This window comes from Belonocnema kinseyi, chromosome 7 (assembly GCF_010883055.1).
Source record: "Belonocnema kinseyi isolate 2016_QV_RU_SX_M_011 chromosome 7, B_treatae_v1, whole genome shotgun sequence".
Lineage (NCBI taxonomy): Eukaryota > Metazoa > Arthropoda > Insecta > Hymenoptera > Cynipidae > Belonocnema > Belonocnema kinseyi.
Genome location: NC_046663.1, coordinates 3422250 through 3439366, shown reverse-complemented (window position 1 = coordinate 3439366; position 17117 = coordinate 3422250). Strand labels below are relative to the sequence as shown.

At 24.4% G+C, this 17117-nt stretch overlaps 1 protein-coding gene across 1 annotated transcript in view; it reads left to right on the top strand.

Moving 5' to 3' along the window:
- Window positions 1-17117, top strand: part of LOC117175918 (transmembrane protein KIAA1109-like) — a 178513-nt gene that overhangs the window by 23477 nt on the left and 137919 nt on the right. The window contains exons 5-6 of the mRNA XM_033365766.1: window positions 6557-6920; window positions 15288-15778. Coding sequence (XP_033221657.1) covers window positions 6557-6920; window positions 15288-15778 — 855 coding nt within the window. The remainder of the gene's footprint in view (window positions 1-6556; window positions 6921-15287; window positions 15779-17117) is intronic.

Sequence of the window (17117 nt, the reverse complement as noted above, 5' to 3'; positions counted from 1 at the left end):
TGCCTAATTTTTCATGTAGAATTGAAACAACTGCACCTATAGATATCCTTGTGGCCTCAGCTGACTCACGCACTTTTAATCTTCTATCCTTCAACACCATATGGTGTTGAAGGACTGAAAACAGATGATTTGGAGCAATTCGCGCGCCATCTGTTGGTCATTCTAAGGACTTATTGAACCTCCTTCGTACCACCTCTTACTGTATTTAATTTTTAGTTTTCATAAATTTTTTGCCAGTTATTTCCTAGGTTGAATAATTAGTGTCCGGAAAAATCAGGGAATTTTGAAAATTGTATAATTTGGGGAATTTTTAATTTTAGAATTCATACGAATTGAATTTTTTCCAAAAAAAAATGTGATCAAGGTGTTTATCATTCTTGAAATCTATTATACAACCCCTCGTGAAAAACTATTATAGGAAATTCAATATTGGCCTAAAATGATTTTTATATGATGAAAATCTGATTGTTTTCTCCCGATTTGGAAAAATAATTCTAAAAAATCATTAGGTTTTCATGAATTAAACAAATTTAAACTTTAGTGAAATATATGAAAAGAATTTTATTTTTTGTGTTATTCTCTAAATGTCTGAAATCTTGTTTGTAAAATCTTTACAATTTTTGCGAAATCTGTATAAAATATTTGAAACATTTAAATATTTGACATTTTTTTTACATTTTCGTGAAATCTTACGAAATTTGTGTGAGATCCATTAATATTTTTCTGAGATTTTTTTATATGCTTAAAATCTTTGAAACTTTTTGGAATTTTTGAAATGTTTGGAAAAATCTTTGACATTTTCTAAAATATTCCGAAATTTTTTAAACTTTTAACATTTTTTTAAACCATTGTGAAATCTATTAAAAGTATTTCTAATTTTTTGAAATATTTATGTAATTCTTGAAATATCTGCAAAATATTAATAAAATTTTTGAAATATTGAAAAATATCTGCGAAATCTTTGAAAATGTTTAGAAACCTTTGTGAAATCTTTGAAACCTTCGGAAATTTTTGTGCAATTTTCTATATATTTAAAATCTATGAAATCTTTTGGAATTTTTGACCCCTTCTGAAATCTTCTGATATTTTTAAAATTTTTTACGTTTTTTTTAAATCTATGTGAAATCTATTGAAAGTATTTGAGAGATTATGAAATATTTGTGTAATTCCTTAAATGTTTTAGAATATTTGAAATGTTTAAAAAATATTTGAAATATTAGAAACCTCTGCAAAATCTTTGAAACCTTATGAAATTAAAAAAATTCGAATCTTTAAAATCTTTTTTAATATTTTTTTTTATATTTGTGTTATTCTTGAAATCTCTTAAATCTTGTTTGTAAAATCTTTAAAAAATTTTCAAAATCTTTGAAAGATTTAAAAGCTTTACGAAATTTTTCTGAAATATTTGATATTTTTTAGACATTTTCATGAAATCTTACGACATTTTTGTGAAATTTCTTAATATTTTTGTGAGATTTTATATATACTTAAAAACTTTGAAATCTTTTGGAATTTTTAAAATATTTTAAAAATCATTAAAAATCTTTAACATCTCCAATATTCTGAAATTTTTTAATCTTTTAACATTTTTTTAAACCTTTGTGAAATCTATTAAAAGTATTTCTGATTTTTAAAAATATTTGTTTAATTCTTTAAATCTTCTGAAATATTTCGAAATATTTGCAAAATATTAATCAAATCTTTGAAATATTTAAAAACTCTGCGAAATCTTTGAAACTTTATAAAATTTTTGTGATATTTGTTATATATTCAAATTTTTTGAAATCTTTTAGAATTTTTTAAATGTTTTTAAAATCTTTAAAAATCTGTGACATCTTGTAAAATCTTCTAAAATTTTTAAAGGTTTTTATATATTTTTTAAATCTTTGTGAAATCTATTGAAAGTATTTGAAATTTTTTCAAATATTTGTGTAATTCTTGAAATCTTCTGGAACATTTTGAAATATTTAAAATCTCTGCGAAATTTTTGAAAAGTTTTAGAAATTTTTTTGAACTTTTTGAAAACTTAGGAAAATTTAGTGATATTTTTTATATATTTAAAATCTTTCGAAATTTTTGAAATGTTTAAAAAATCTTCATACATTTTTGACAACTTTTAAAATTTTCTGAAAATTTTTACCTTTTTACATTTTTATAAATCTTTGTGAAATCTATTGAAAATATTTGAAAGCTCTTGACATATTTTGGTAATTTCCAAAAATTGATGATATTTGTTGTATATTTAAAATCTTTGAAATCTTTTGGAATTTTTGAAATGTTCTGAAAATTTTTTTAAATCTTTGACACCTTCTAAAATATTTTGAAATTTTTTTAACTTTCTAAAATTTCCAAACAATTTGAAATCTATTGAAAGTATTTGAAAGGTTTTGAAATATTTGTGTAATTCTTAAAATCTTTTGGAATATTTAAAATGTTTTTAAAATATTTGAAACCACTGCGCAATTTAAAAATTTTTTTAGAAATATTTAGAAATCTTTGAAACTTTGTGAAATTTTTATGATATTTGTTATATATTTAAAATCTTTGAAATCTTTTAGAATTTTTGAAATGTTTTAAAAATCTTTATAAATTTTTGACACCTTCTAAAATCTTCTGAAAATGTTTAAACTTTTTACCCTTTTTAAAATCTTTGTGAAACCTATTGAAAGTATTTGAAAGATTTTGAAATATTTGTGTAATTCTAAAATCTTTTTAAATATTTTGGAATATTTGAAATATTTTTAAACTATTTGAAACCTCTGCACAACTTAAAAATTTTTTTAGAAATCTTGGAAACTCTATGAAATTTTTGTGATATTTGTTATATATTTAAAATCTGTGAAATCTTTTAGAATTCTTGATATGTTTTGAAAATCTTTCACATCTTGTAAAATCTTCTAAATTTTTAAAGCTTTATATATATATTTTTTTAATTCTTTGTATAATTCTTGAAATCTTCTGGAATATTTGCAAAGTATTAATCAAATCTTTGAAGTATTTAAAACCTCTCCAAAATCTTTGAAAATTTTTAGAAATCTTTGTGAAATCTTTGGATATTTAAAATCATTGAAATCTTGAAGAATTTTTGAAATGTTTTAAAAATCTTTATAAATTTTTGACACCTTCTAAAATCTTCTGAAATTTTTTAAGCTTCTAATATTTTTTTAAATATTTGTGAAATATATTGAAAGTATTTAAAAGCTTTTGACATATTTTTGTAATTTTAACAATATTTTGAAATATTTTGGAATATTTGAAATGTTTAAAAAATATTTGAAATATTTGAAACCTCTACGAAATTTTTGGATTTTTTTAGAAATCTTTAGAAATGTTTAGGAATCTTTGAAACCTTATGTTCTCAAAATTTTTTTAAATCTCTGACATCTTCTAAAATATTTTGAAATTTTTTAAGCTTTATAAAATTTTCAAGCCTTTGGAAATCTATTGAAAGTATTTGAAAGGTTTTGAAATATTTGTGATATTTTTTATATATTTAAAATCTTTGAAATCTTTTAGAATTTTTGAAATGTTTTAAAAATCTTTATAAATTTTTTACACCTTAAAAACTTTCTGAAATTACTTAAGCTTCTAATATTTTTTTTAATATTTGTGAAATCTTTGAAACCTTATGGAATTAAAAAAATTTTAATCTTAAAAATCTTTTGGAAATTTTGAAATGTTTATAAAATCTTTAAAAATCGTTGACATTTTGTAAAGTCTTCTAAATTTTTTTAAGCTTTCTATATTTTTTAAAAATCTTTGTGAAATCTATTGAAAGTATTTAAAATTTTTTGAAATATTTGTTTAATTCTTGAAATCTTATGAAACATTTTGGAATATTTAAAATGGTTACAAAATATTGATCAATTCTTTGATATGTTTAGAACATCTGCGAATTCTTTGAAATTTTTCTTTATTTTCCTTCATCTTTAATATTCAAATTACCAGAATTTCAATATTGCAATACTTTTAATATAGAATCTCTTATAAACGGAATAAAACAGTATTTCAGATACAAATTTATTCATTTATTTTGAACAAAAAATTTATTTTCTACCATAAAAGATGACTTTCTAACAAAACACTTGAATTTTCAACATAAGATAAATTTCTAACAAAAAATGGTCGTAGTTTATATTTGCAATAAAAAAAAAGATTAAATTTATACAAAAAATTATAATTTAAAAATCAAAAAGACGAATTTTCAACAAATAAAGATTTTCCACTAAAGAAAGAAATATAAATTTATCTAAATTGTCGAACTTTAAACAAAAAGAAGAATTTTCTCTACAAACTTTAAATTTTCAAATGAAAAATATGAATTGTTAGCAAAAAATTAATTTTGCACGAAACTCGTGTAATTCAACCCGCAAAAAATGAAATTTTAAACCAAGAAAATGATTATTTTACCAAAAAAGGAGAATTTTCCACTAAAAAAAAAAAGTTACATTTTCAGTTAAGAAATAATTTTAAACCAAAAAAAGGCTTTTCTACTAAACAATTAAATTTTGAACCAAAGACAGGCTTTCAATCAAAAAAAAAATTTTAAACAATATAGTTAAAATTTCAACCAGAAATGAATTTTTTACTAGTACAGATGAATTTTTTAAATAAAGAAAATACATTTTTTAAAGAAATAATTGAATCTTCAGTTAAAGAAGATTGGAGTAGACATTTCACGATCAAAATATGAATTTTTAAACAAGGAATAAGTATCTACGAAAAAAAATTTAATTTTTAATCCAAAAAGACGAATTTTTAAACAAAAAGTAAGATTTTTTTAGCAAATTTGTCGAATTTTCTACCGAAAAATTGTATTTTTATGAAAGAAAAGATAAATTTTTTTTAAACAGATGAATTTTTATGTTTTAAAAATTAAATAGTTGAATTTTCACCAAAAAAAGATTCCAATTGACTTTTTAAGACCAAAATATAAATTTCTTAACAAAGAATAATTTCTTACGAAAAAAATGGAATTTTCTATCCCAGAAGATGAATTTTTTCAACCAAAAAGTATAAATTTCTAACAAAATAGTTTCATTCTCTAACAAATAGTATCGACTTTTTAGCAAAATAGTTGAATTGTTCACCAAGTAGTTGCATTTTTATACAAGAAAGATGAAATTTCTCTTAAAAAAGACGATTTTTTAATTAAATGAAGACAAATTTTCAAATAAATAGTTGAATCTTCATCCAGAAAATATTTCAGTTCTCTTTTCAATACCAAAATATTAAATTTAAACAAAAAGTAAATTTTCTACGAAATATTTCAATTTTTAACCAAAAAGTAGAATTTTCAACCTAAAAGTATGACGTTTTAGCAAAACAGTTGAATTTTCTACCAGATAGTTGCATTTCTCTCCAAAGAAAGACCAAAAATATCTATTAAAACAAGTAAATTTTTATTTAAAAAAAAAGGTTTTAAAAAACAGTAGGATTTTCATCCAGAAAAGATTTCAGTTCTCTTTTCAAAACTAAAATATTAAGTTCAAAGAAAAATAATTTCTTTTAAAGCAGGTGAATTTTAGAATCGAATAGTTAAATTTTCAAAAAATAGTTGATTTTTCAAGCGAACAACAAAATGAGAATTGTAAACAATAAGTTATTTTTCTGCTAAATATTCGAATTTTTAATCAAGTTTTGTGGCTTTTTAACAAGATTGTTAAATTTTCAATCAAACAGTTGTATTTTTTATTAAATTTTTAAAAAAAATTTAAAATTGTAATTAAATTTGTATCCAAAAAACTTTCAGATGACTTATCAATAACGAAATATGATTTTTAAACAAAAGAATAATGTTCTACGAAAAGACTTGAATTTTCAACAAAAAAGAGTTGAATTTTCAAAGTCTTTTTTAGAGCCGTTTTTATTTTTTCTTTTTCTAATATCAGTTTTTAAGGCATTTAAAAGAAGGATTTTTTTTTAAAGTAGAAAAATAAGTTTTTGAGTTCGAGAAGTTTGAGCTGTTTTTGTTTTGTAAAAACGTAGTTTTTTACGTTGGTATAAAGTTAGTTACATTAGAAATTATCTAAAAAGACACTTATTATACAAGATTTATATCATAAAGAATAATAAATATCATATTTCTATTTTAAACATAACTTATTTCGGAAATAAATCCTTTTTTTTCAAATTACTTAAAAAATTGACATTAAACAAGCGAAAATAAAAAACGGCTCTAAGAATGATTGTAATTTTTCTTGGAAATTGTTTCTGAATAATTCTAGAACGAAACCCAACCAGTTGAACTTACAACCAAAAAGGTTGTCTTTGACGGAAAACTGTTAAATTTACAACCAAATGATAAAATTTATAACTGAAGAAGTTTTTTGCGAATTTGCAAAAATTACTTATATAGCCCCCCTCCCCCCTCCCTTGAACTGTTACTTAATTTAATCACGGTTCCTAATTTTTGAAAGACCCCATTAATTTCCTGAAAAATTCTATGACATTTTTATCAATTTGTGGCACTATTTAGACTATTTTTTAAATCTCTGATGTGAGTCCGAGGACTGAAAATACTGTCCTGAATTTTGATAAAAAATAAAATTTTAAGGGCCGTCTGGTGTTTGGTAATCGTCTAGTTCCAACGACTCTCTCCATAACAGTGGAAGAGGCACACTTTGTGTATTCGACGAAGCCCGCAGCATCTCGCCATGATCATTTTATGCATTTTACAAAATGCAATGCAGAAAACTTTAAAGTAATTTTAGCACCCAGTCCTAAATATACGGGAATGGTTGATGATCCCCCAAGATACATGGGCGAGGGTTTTGTTGTTTTGAGCTCGAACAATATTGAGCTCTACTATTACATGGATGAGCCTGGATTCGTCCCAGAGCATCCAGAGATGATTCGGCTAGCAAATGGTGATGTGGTGGAAGCCATGCCTCCCATCTGGGGAATAGACATCAAATGCGGTAAGATATTCCCGAAATCTGTACATAACAGGGATCACAGTCCCTCCTCTTTTTTCCCCATTTTTCCTACCCTATTTTCCATTTTATTACTTTTATACAACTTACAGATTCATTTTTTAGGAATGATAAACGGAAAATCAAGATATTACTGAATGAAAAGCTTGTATGAAGCTTTTTTTTACGATATCGATTTCAAATTCGTAATATTTCGAGTAAAAATATTTCGTTTTCAACGAAATAGATGCATTTTTATTAAAATAGTTGATTTTTATCCAAAAAAGGATTAAATTTCTTTGAAAACAGATGAATTTTTATCGAAAAAAGATTCCAGTTGACTTTTTAAGACCAAAATATAAATTTCTTAAGGCCATGTGACGAGTGGGTCACGTGACCAGATTTCTACCTTACCGCCAACTTTTCTTATTTCCCAACTTATTTTCATACGAGGCGCCACATCGAGATGAAAATTTGGGATAATAAATAAGAAGCACTAAGAAAGGTGGGTCTGGTCCTAAACTTGAATAATTATAAACAAAAGCAAAAAAAGTTATTTACAACAAAAAACTTTTTTCATAATTATACAACTTTAGGACCAGGCCCTTCATTCTTAGTGCTGCTCGTTAAATATGCCAAATTTTCAACTCGATGTGGTGTTTCGTGTGAATATCAGCTGGGAAATAAAAAAAGTGACGGTAAGGTAGGAATCTGGTCACGTGACCCATTCATCACATGGCCTTAAGGGCATGTGATACTTAGAAAATTGTCGACTTTATCAGTTTTAGGTTTCCCCCGCTTTTTTTCTAGATATATAAATATTTTGTTTTAAAAATTTGGGAAATAATAGCGAACATGTAAACGGACGTCCCCACACACTTTTTTTTGTGGATTAATTAAAAAAAGTTTTAATTTAGCAAAATTTGATTAATTTCCATAGCGCTTAGGAAATAGTATCGATTTTTTCAGTGTTCGATTCCCCCTGCTTTTTTCCTAGGATAAGAAATATTTTGACTTCAAAATCTGGGCAATAATAGCGAACATGTTAACTATATTTCGAGGTTATGTGTGTTACAATTCACCCGAGCGTTACTTCCAAACTACACAATATTTTTGGACGAAAACTTTGAACTTACAAATAAACATAGTAACTAATATCCCGGAACTAACCTTGTTTGCAGGCAATCAAAAAAGTTTATTTCATAAATAATTCACAGATTATCGGAAAGGCAGAGATGAAAACGACGTAACCTCAAAATAATGCATATGCATACAATTTTTATTTAACATAATAAATTTTTCTTGTTATTATCCCTCAAAAAAGAGTCCGGGGACGTCCGTTATGATATTTTATAGCATCTCCGAATTCAGTTTTAAAAATTTTTCATTTTTCGGGGAAAAAAGCCGGGGAAACTGTAAGTATTACATGCCCTTAACAAAGAATAATTTTTTACGAAAAAAATTGAATTTTTTATCTCAAAATACGAATTTTTTTTCAACCAAAAAGGATACATTTCTAACAAAATGGTTTAATTCTCTAACAAATAGTATGACTTTTTATCAAAATAGTTGAATTCTTTAACAGGTATTAAAAGTAATTAAAAGAAAACATATTTCAGTTCTCTTTTCAATACCAAAATATTAAATTTGACTAAGAAGTAAATTTTCTACGAAATAGTTGAATTTTCAACAAAAAAGTATAATTTTCAGCCATAAAGTATGACTTTTTAGAAAAATAGTTGAATTCTTTACCATATAGTTGCATTTTTATAAAAGAAAGATGAAATTTCTTTCGAAACAGATGATTTTTTATTTTAAAAATATTAAATAGTCCAGATTAATTGTTTTGGAATGATCAACGGGAGGATTCTTTTGACGATACCAATTTCAAATTCGTAATACTTCAAGTAAACATATTTCGTTTTCAACGAAATAGATGCATTTTTAAATAAAATAGTTGATTTTCATACAAAAATAGATCAATTTTATACAAAAAGAAGACGAATTTTCAACAAAGACTATTTTTTAACAAAATATATGAATTCTCAACCAAATTGTTGAGTTTCTAACTCAAAACGATTTTCAACCAAAAATTTAATTATAAAATTTTTCATTGAAACTATTAATTTCAAACTAGAAAAGGAATTTGTAACGTAATAGTTTATTCTTCAACGAAAGAGTTGAATCCTCAATCAAAAGAGATTAATTTTCCAACCAAAAAGATCCATTTTCCACCTAAACAGAATTTTCAGCCAACAAAGAAAAAAATTAAATCCAACGTCTTAAATTTTTAAGTAAAAAAAAGATAATTTTTTACTAAAATAATTAAACTTTCAACTAGAAAAAAAATTTAAGCAAAAATGAAGTAGGTTACATTTTCATTTAAAAAAATTTATTTTTAAGTGATAAAAAAAACAATTTTCAAAAAAATATTTACATTTGTAACCAAAAGGAAGAAGTCTTAACAACTAAAAAAGACAAATTTGTTAATAAAAAAAATGATTCCAAAATATGAAATTTTCAAGCCAAAAAGACGATTTTTCTACAACACAGTTGAGTTGTTACATAAAAAATATGAACTATTAACCAAAAAATTAATTTACAACCAAATTTTTCAATTTTAATACATAAAAAAAAATAATTTTGTACCAAAATAATTGAATTTTTAACAAGAACAAATTTTTTCAAGTGAAAATGAAATAATTACATTTTCAGTTTAAAAAAATAAATTTTCAACTAAAAAAAATATTTAAATATTTAACCAAAGTAATGAATTTGTAACTAAACTGTTTAATTTTCCAAATAAAAAGAGAAATTTTCCACCAAAACAGATTTTTTAGTCAATAGAAAAAAAAATTAAATCTAAAATGTTGAATTTTTAAGTAAAAAAAAGATAATTTTTTACTAAAATAATTGAACTTTCAACTAGAAAAAATTGAAGCAATAATGAAATAGGAAACATTTTCATTAGAAAAAAATTGTTTTTAAACAACAACAAAATTTCAAAAAAATTAGTTACGTTTATAACCAAAAAGATGAATTTTTAACAACAAAAAAGAAAAATTTGGTAATAAAAAGAAATGATTCCAAAATGTGAAATTTTCAAGCCAAAAAGACGATTTTTCTACAACTCAATTGAGTTTTTACATAAAAAATATAAATTATTAACCAAAAAATGAATTTCCAACCAAATTTTTTAATTTTAAGACATAAAAAAATATTTTTGTACCAAAATAATTGAATTTTTAACAAGAATAACATTTTTTCAAGAAAAAAATGGAATAATTACATTTTCAGCTTATAAAAATTAGTTTTGAACTTAAAAAACAATATTAAACATAATAGTTAAGATTTCAACCAAAGATTTAAATCCTCGATCTAAACAGATACATTTTCAAACCAAGAAGGGGAATTTTTTGCCAAAACATATTTTTTCGTCAATAAAGAAAAAGTTTTAATTCAAAATGTTGAATTTCTAAGCCAAAAGGACGAATTTGTTACAAAGCAGTTGAGTTTTTCAACCAAAAATATGCTCTTTTAACAAAAAAGTTTATTTCCAACCAAAAACGTTACATTTTAAGGCAAAAAAAATTTTCTACCAAAATAATTGAATTAACAAAAAAAAAAAAGGATTTCATGCGAAAAAGGAATAGTTATTTTTTCAGTTAAAAAATTTATTTTAAACTAAAAAAAAAGTTCAATAAAATAGTTAAATTTGCAACCAAAGTGGTGAATTTGTAACTAAAATGATAAAATTTGAAGAAAAAAAATTTGTTAAAAGTTTATCTTTCTATAAAAAAAAAAGTTTCAAGCGAAATATATCAATTTTTAAACAAAAAAGAGTAATTTTCAACAAAGAAAATTTTTTAGTCATTAAAGAAAAAAATTTAGACTAAAATGTTGAATATTTAACAAAAAAAAGGATTTTCTGTCGCAAAAAGAAAATTCTTAAAAAAATACATGCATTTTCTACCAAATAGTTGAGTTTCTAACTCAAAAAGATTTTGAACCCAAAATGGAATTGTAAAAATTTCATCTGAAACTTAATTTTCGATTAAAAAAGAAATTTTTAACATGGTGGTTCAATATTCCATAAAATAGTTTAATCTTCAATCAAAACGGATTAATTTTTTAACCAAAAGGATACATTTTCCACTAAAACAGGTTTTATAGTCAATAAAGGAAAAATTTTAATCTACAATTTTGAATTTTTAAGAAAAAAAAGAATTTTCTACCAAAATAATTGAATTGTTAACTAGTAGAAAAAATTCAAACGAATTTTCTACAAAACAGTCAAATTTTTAAATAAAAAATACGAATTATTAACCAAAAAATTAATTTACAAAGAATTTGTTCAATTTTAAGGGGAAAAAATTAATATTCTGCCAAAATAATAGAATTTTTAACAAGAACGAAATTTTCTAAGGAAAAATTGAATAGTAACATTTTCAGTAAATAAAAATTAATTTTTAACTAAAAAAAAATTTAATAAAATAGTTAAATTTTCAACCTAAGTGATGAATTTTTTGAATAAAATTATAAATCTTGACCAAAAAGATGTTATCAACCAATTTAATTTCTATCAAAAAAGGAAAAATGGAGTAGATACCTTTTCATTTAGAAAAATTGATTAAAAAAAAATTTAACTAAAAAAATTAATTTTCTATTAAAAAATGGATTATTAACTGAATAGTTCAATTTTCAACAAAACTCTCCAATTTCAAGGCAAAAAAAAAATGATCTTATACGAAAGCAATTTAATTTTAATCTAAAAAAGATCACTTGTCATTAAAAGATGGACTATTTAAATTTTTATTTAAAAAAAAGGATTTTCCACCAAAAAAATGTCAAAAAAAAAAAAAAATTAATTAATTCTTTTTACCAAATATTTAAAGTTTCAACATACAGTGCTAAATTTTCAAGCAAATATTTGAAAATTTTAATTAAAAAAAAATACTTTTTCAATTAAAAACGATAAAATTTCAACCAAACATGTAAAAGTTGATATTTCATCAAAAAAGACTTTAATTTTAAATAAAAAACAGTTAAATTCTTTGAACATTACGAATTTTCAACAAAGTAGTGGATTTTCCCACCAAAAAAAGATTTTTGAGCCAAGAAAGAAAAAATGTTAAAAACAAATTGCTAAATTTGAACAAAATAGGTTTAATTTTAATTCAATTCAATTCAATTCAATTTTTTACAAAAGAGTTGAATTTTTAAACAAGGATTTTAAAGTTCAAACAGAATTTAAAAGTTGATATTTCATCAAAAAAGATTTTAATTTTGAATAAAAAACAGTTGGAATTTTTCGAAAAAGACGATTTTTCAACGAAATACTGGATTTCTCATGTGAAAAAATCGATCAACAAAAATGTAAAAGTTGATATCTGAAACAAAAAATATTAATTGAAAAAAATAGTTTTTTCAATTTTCCACGAAATAATTGTATTATCAATCAAAAAATTGGACTTGCCAGAAAATAGTTGAATTTATTTATCAAATAGTTGCATTTTTTTAAACGAAAATTTAAATATGCAATTTTGATCTGAAAATTTATTTTTTAAAGTTTAAAATTCACGTGTTTGGTTGAAAATTGGAATATTTAATTTGAAGATTCATAATTTTATGTGAAAATTCACCTTTTTTGTTTAAAATTCTACTTTTCCGGTTAAAGATTCATAATTTCAGTTGAAAATTTATCAATTTTGTTGAAAAATTAATGTTTTATGTGTAAAGTTAATTATTCTATTTTTGGTTGAAAATTGTTCTTTTTTAGTTCAAACTCTAAATGTTTGGTTGAAAATTTGTCTTTTTTGTTGAGAATTTAAACTGTTTCTTTAAAAATTCGTGTATTTTGTTGAAAAATCGTCTTTTTTGGTAGAAAAATCTTTTATTTTGGAAAATTTCACTTTCTGGTTAAAAATTTAAGTATTTCAGTTAAGTATTCATAATTTTAGTTGAAAATTCAAACTTTTCAGTTAAATTTGAATAATTTCATATGAAAATTCAAATTTTTCAGTAAAATATTAATCATTTTAGTGTAAAATTTATCTTTTTCAGTTGAGAATTTAAACTATTTCGTTAAGAATTCATGTATTTTGTTGAAAAATCTTCTTTTTTGGTAGAAAAATCTTAATTTTTGAAAATTTCAATTTTGGTTGAAAATTGATGTGTTTTTTGTTGAGAATTTAAACTATTTCGTTAAAAACTCGTCTATTTTGTTGAAAAATCGTCTTTTTTGGTAGAAAATTCTTTTATTTTGGAAAATTTCACTTTTTGGTTAAAAATTAAATTATTTCAGTTAAGTATTCATAGCTTTAGTTGAAAATTCAAACTTTTCAGTTAAATTTGAATAATTTCATATGAAAATTTAAATTTTCCAGTAAAATATTAATAATTTTATATGAAAATTCAAATTTTCCATTTAAATATTAATCATTTTAGTGTAAAATTAATCTTTTTGGTTGAAAATTGAAATATTTGGTTAATAATTTATCTATCATATCGAAAATGCAATATTTTTACTTGAAAAATTAGGAATTCCACATTAATTTTACCTAAATATGTACTGAATTTAAGTGTAACAATATAAAATATAAATTAGATCGAATTATTATTCAAATTCATGGACTCCCGGGATAAATTCAAGCAATTATTAATTATATTTTAGTATTATTGAAACACTTGGTGCTAATATATTTAAGAATATCTTGTAATATAATTTCTCAAAGCCTTCTAAATTAAACATATTAATTGAATCCCTAGAAACTAAAAAAAAAAACATTATTTATAATACATAATTGTTTTAAAAAATGCGAAATATTCGAATGGCTCCATATCGGGAAGAATTATACATGGACAAAGTCCAAAGTTTTTATTTAAAAAATAAAATTCCCTTTTAATCTCCTTTTTTCGCCTTAAGGGCATGTGATAACTTCGTCGTGTGGTAAATCGGATTCAGTTCCATCGACTTTTTTCCACAAAAATAATAATTTTTAAAAACTGAATTCGGAGTTGCTATAAAATATTATAAGGGATGTCCCCGAACTCTTTTTTTAAGGGCATGTGACACAGCTAAATACCTATATTACCGACCTCACTTTATCAGTTCACTGAATGTTTTTTTCAACCTAAGAACTTTTTTTGTAAATAAAATATCGAGCTGAAACTTTGGAAAATCCATTAGAGTACAATAAAGTACATTTAGGTACTGCATTTTGGTAGGAACTTCACTGAAAATTATTTTATCTTTTTTCTGAACCTCAACATTTTTTGAATGTTCGAACTTTTTTTATACATAAAATATTGGTATCAAACTTTGAGAAAGGCAAGAGCCGAAAGAAAACTACGTTTAAGTGCAAATCTAATAATAAAAGATGTATAAAAAAATATTTTAACTATCAATTCCATCGGCATCAGCCGGTAACGTTGTACACGAAAATACGAACTCTCTAGAGCCTCGTCTAGTGGCCGCCAGGGTTCGTATTTTCGTGTACAACGTTACCGGCTGATGCCGTTGGAATTGATTGTTGAAATATATTTTTTTACATCTTTTATTATTAAGCTTTGTACTTAAACGTAGTTTTCTTTCGGCTCCTGCATTTCTCAAAGTTTGATACCAATATTTTATGTATAAAAAAAGTTCGAACGTTCAAAAATGTCGAGGTTCAGAAAAAAGATGAAATAATTTTCAGTGAAGTTCCTACCAAAATACAGTACCTAAACGTACTTTATTGTACTTTAATACATCTTCCAAAGTTTCAGCTCGATATCTTATTTACAAAAAAAGTTCTTAGGTTCAAAAAAACATTCAGTGAACTGAAAAAGTGAGGTCGGTAATATAGGTATTTAGCTGTGTCACATGCCCTTAAAGGGATATTAACAAAAAATGTTTTTGTGTTAAATAAAAATTTAATGCATGTGCACTATATTGAGGTTAGGATCGGGTTTCAACTGTCTACCATTCCGATAATGTAGGTCTCTGTCACACCAATGCTGCCGGTAGCAACTTAGAAATTATTTATGAAATAAACTTTTTTAAATGTCTACAAAGTTAGTTCTGGGACAATCGTTACTATGTTTTCTTGCTTCTCCTAAGTTTTCAGCCAAAAATATTGTGTGATTTGAAAGTAAAGCTGGGGAGATTTGTAAAACACATAACCTGAAAATACACACACGTTAATCGAATTTAGCAAAATAAAATTTTTTGAAATTATTCAACAAACGAAGAGTTCTGGGACGTCCGTTAGCATGGTCGTATTGATTCTCCAGATTTTGAAGACAAAATATTTATTATTTTAGGAAAAAAGCCGAGGGACTTTAATACTAGTAAAATCGATAATTTTTTCGGTATGTTTATAATTTTTGTAGGTAAAGGTACCGACTTTAGTTACGGACCGTGGGCCGACAGACAAAGAGAGCATCTTTTCAAATTCTTTTATCCCAATGAATATCAGTCTCTTAAAGTGACGAAATCTCCGATTCCTGGAGAGAAGCGGCAAGTCCAGTCCTTCGACATTCGACTCTCGACTTTAAACGAAGCAACGATCGACATATTATTTAGTAAAAATAGAGAAACGAACGCAGTCCACGTGAATGTGGGTGCGGGCTCGTATTTAGAAATTACAATGCCATGGATAGTTTTACAAGACGGCTACTCGACCAAAATCACCGGACAGTTGCTCCATCTGGAGGCGACGACTAGTCTCCAGTATCGCAGTCTGGTGGAAAGTGAGACTTTGGAATTTGGCGTCAAGTGTCATTATCCCATCAGATGGAACGATCATCAAGAGTGGACGTTAAACTTGACGGGCTGCAAAGCAACTGCGAATCTCGTCTACTCGCACAAGGAATTTTTTCAGGTACATTTTCTGCTTTGAATCCACTCTCTCTTCAGTCTTGTCAAATTTCGTGCAATGATATGCACCTTTGCAATACCACGTACCTTTGCAACCCCACGTACCTTTGCAATCCCACGTACCTTTGCAATCCCACGTACCTTTGCAATCCCACGTACCTTTGCAATCCCACGTACCTTTGCAATTCCATGCAATTTTTTGCAATTTAATTAAATTCCTTTCGATCCCATACATTTCTTTGCAATCTTGATGCTAACCCATGCGCAATATCATTTGCAATCCGGCAATAGCCTTCAAAATCGCGGCTTTTTATTAAAAATCCAAGTTTTCACCGGTTTTTTATCAGTTAAAAAGGAAGTTTATATTATTTATAGAATGTAACGTTCCTTAAATCTGATTTTGCTCTGTGAGATTTTTTTCACTGACTTAATCTTAATAATCAAATTTATGTTTTCTTCGCTTATTCCTCGTTTATCCGGACTTGAACAGAAAGTTTAAGAAAAAATGCACTTGGTTGAATGGTTAAACTCTTTTGTTACATATTCATCCCTTTGGTTGAAAATTTATGCATTTTTTAAAAAATCGTTTTTTTTATGTTGTTTTTTTTTTGGTAGAAAATGAATTTAGTTTGAAAATTCAACTATTTGGTAAAAAATGTATGTATCTTGTCGAAAATGTTCATTTTTTTGGTAGAAATTCAACTTTTGTGTTACAGTTTAACTGTTTTGTTAGAAATTAATTTTGTATTGAAAATCCATATTTTTGCGTTGAAAATTTATCGCCTTTTTGGCTTGAAAATTTTAATATTTGGCTTAAAATTAATATGTTATATTTGAAGATTCAACTATTTGGTTGAAAATCAACTTTTTGTTGAAAATTAATCTTTTTATGTAATAAATTCATCTCTTTTGGAAGAAAAAAACCATTATTTTTGATGAAAAAATGTTAAAATTCACAAAAATAAATATTAATTTTAACCATGTTTTTTGCATTTTAATAAATTACGGCTTATTTCTTCCGCAAAAAAATTCTATACAACTCGACTCTTTCCAATTTTAAAAATAATTAAGTAATCTTAAAATATAATTATTTAGTTTAACAAATTTGTCTAACCATTTAGAGTCATATAATTTGGAATAATATCTGTTATAATATTTTGATTCTCGGAATCATAAAAAAACTATTTTTTTCATATATCTGATTTTTGGCACGAGAACTATCCTAATAGGGTTGTTTCCAAAGTCAGATATCATTTTTCCAATAAATGAATGTTATAGTTTATATAATTTTATTTTTAAAGACGCCCATAAAATATTTTTTGCATATTGTTTACTATTTTTAC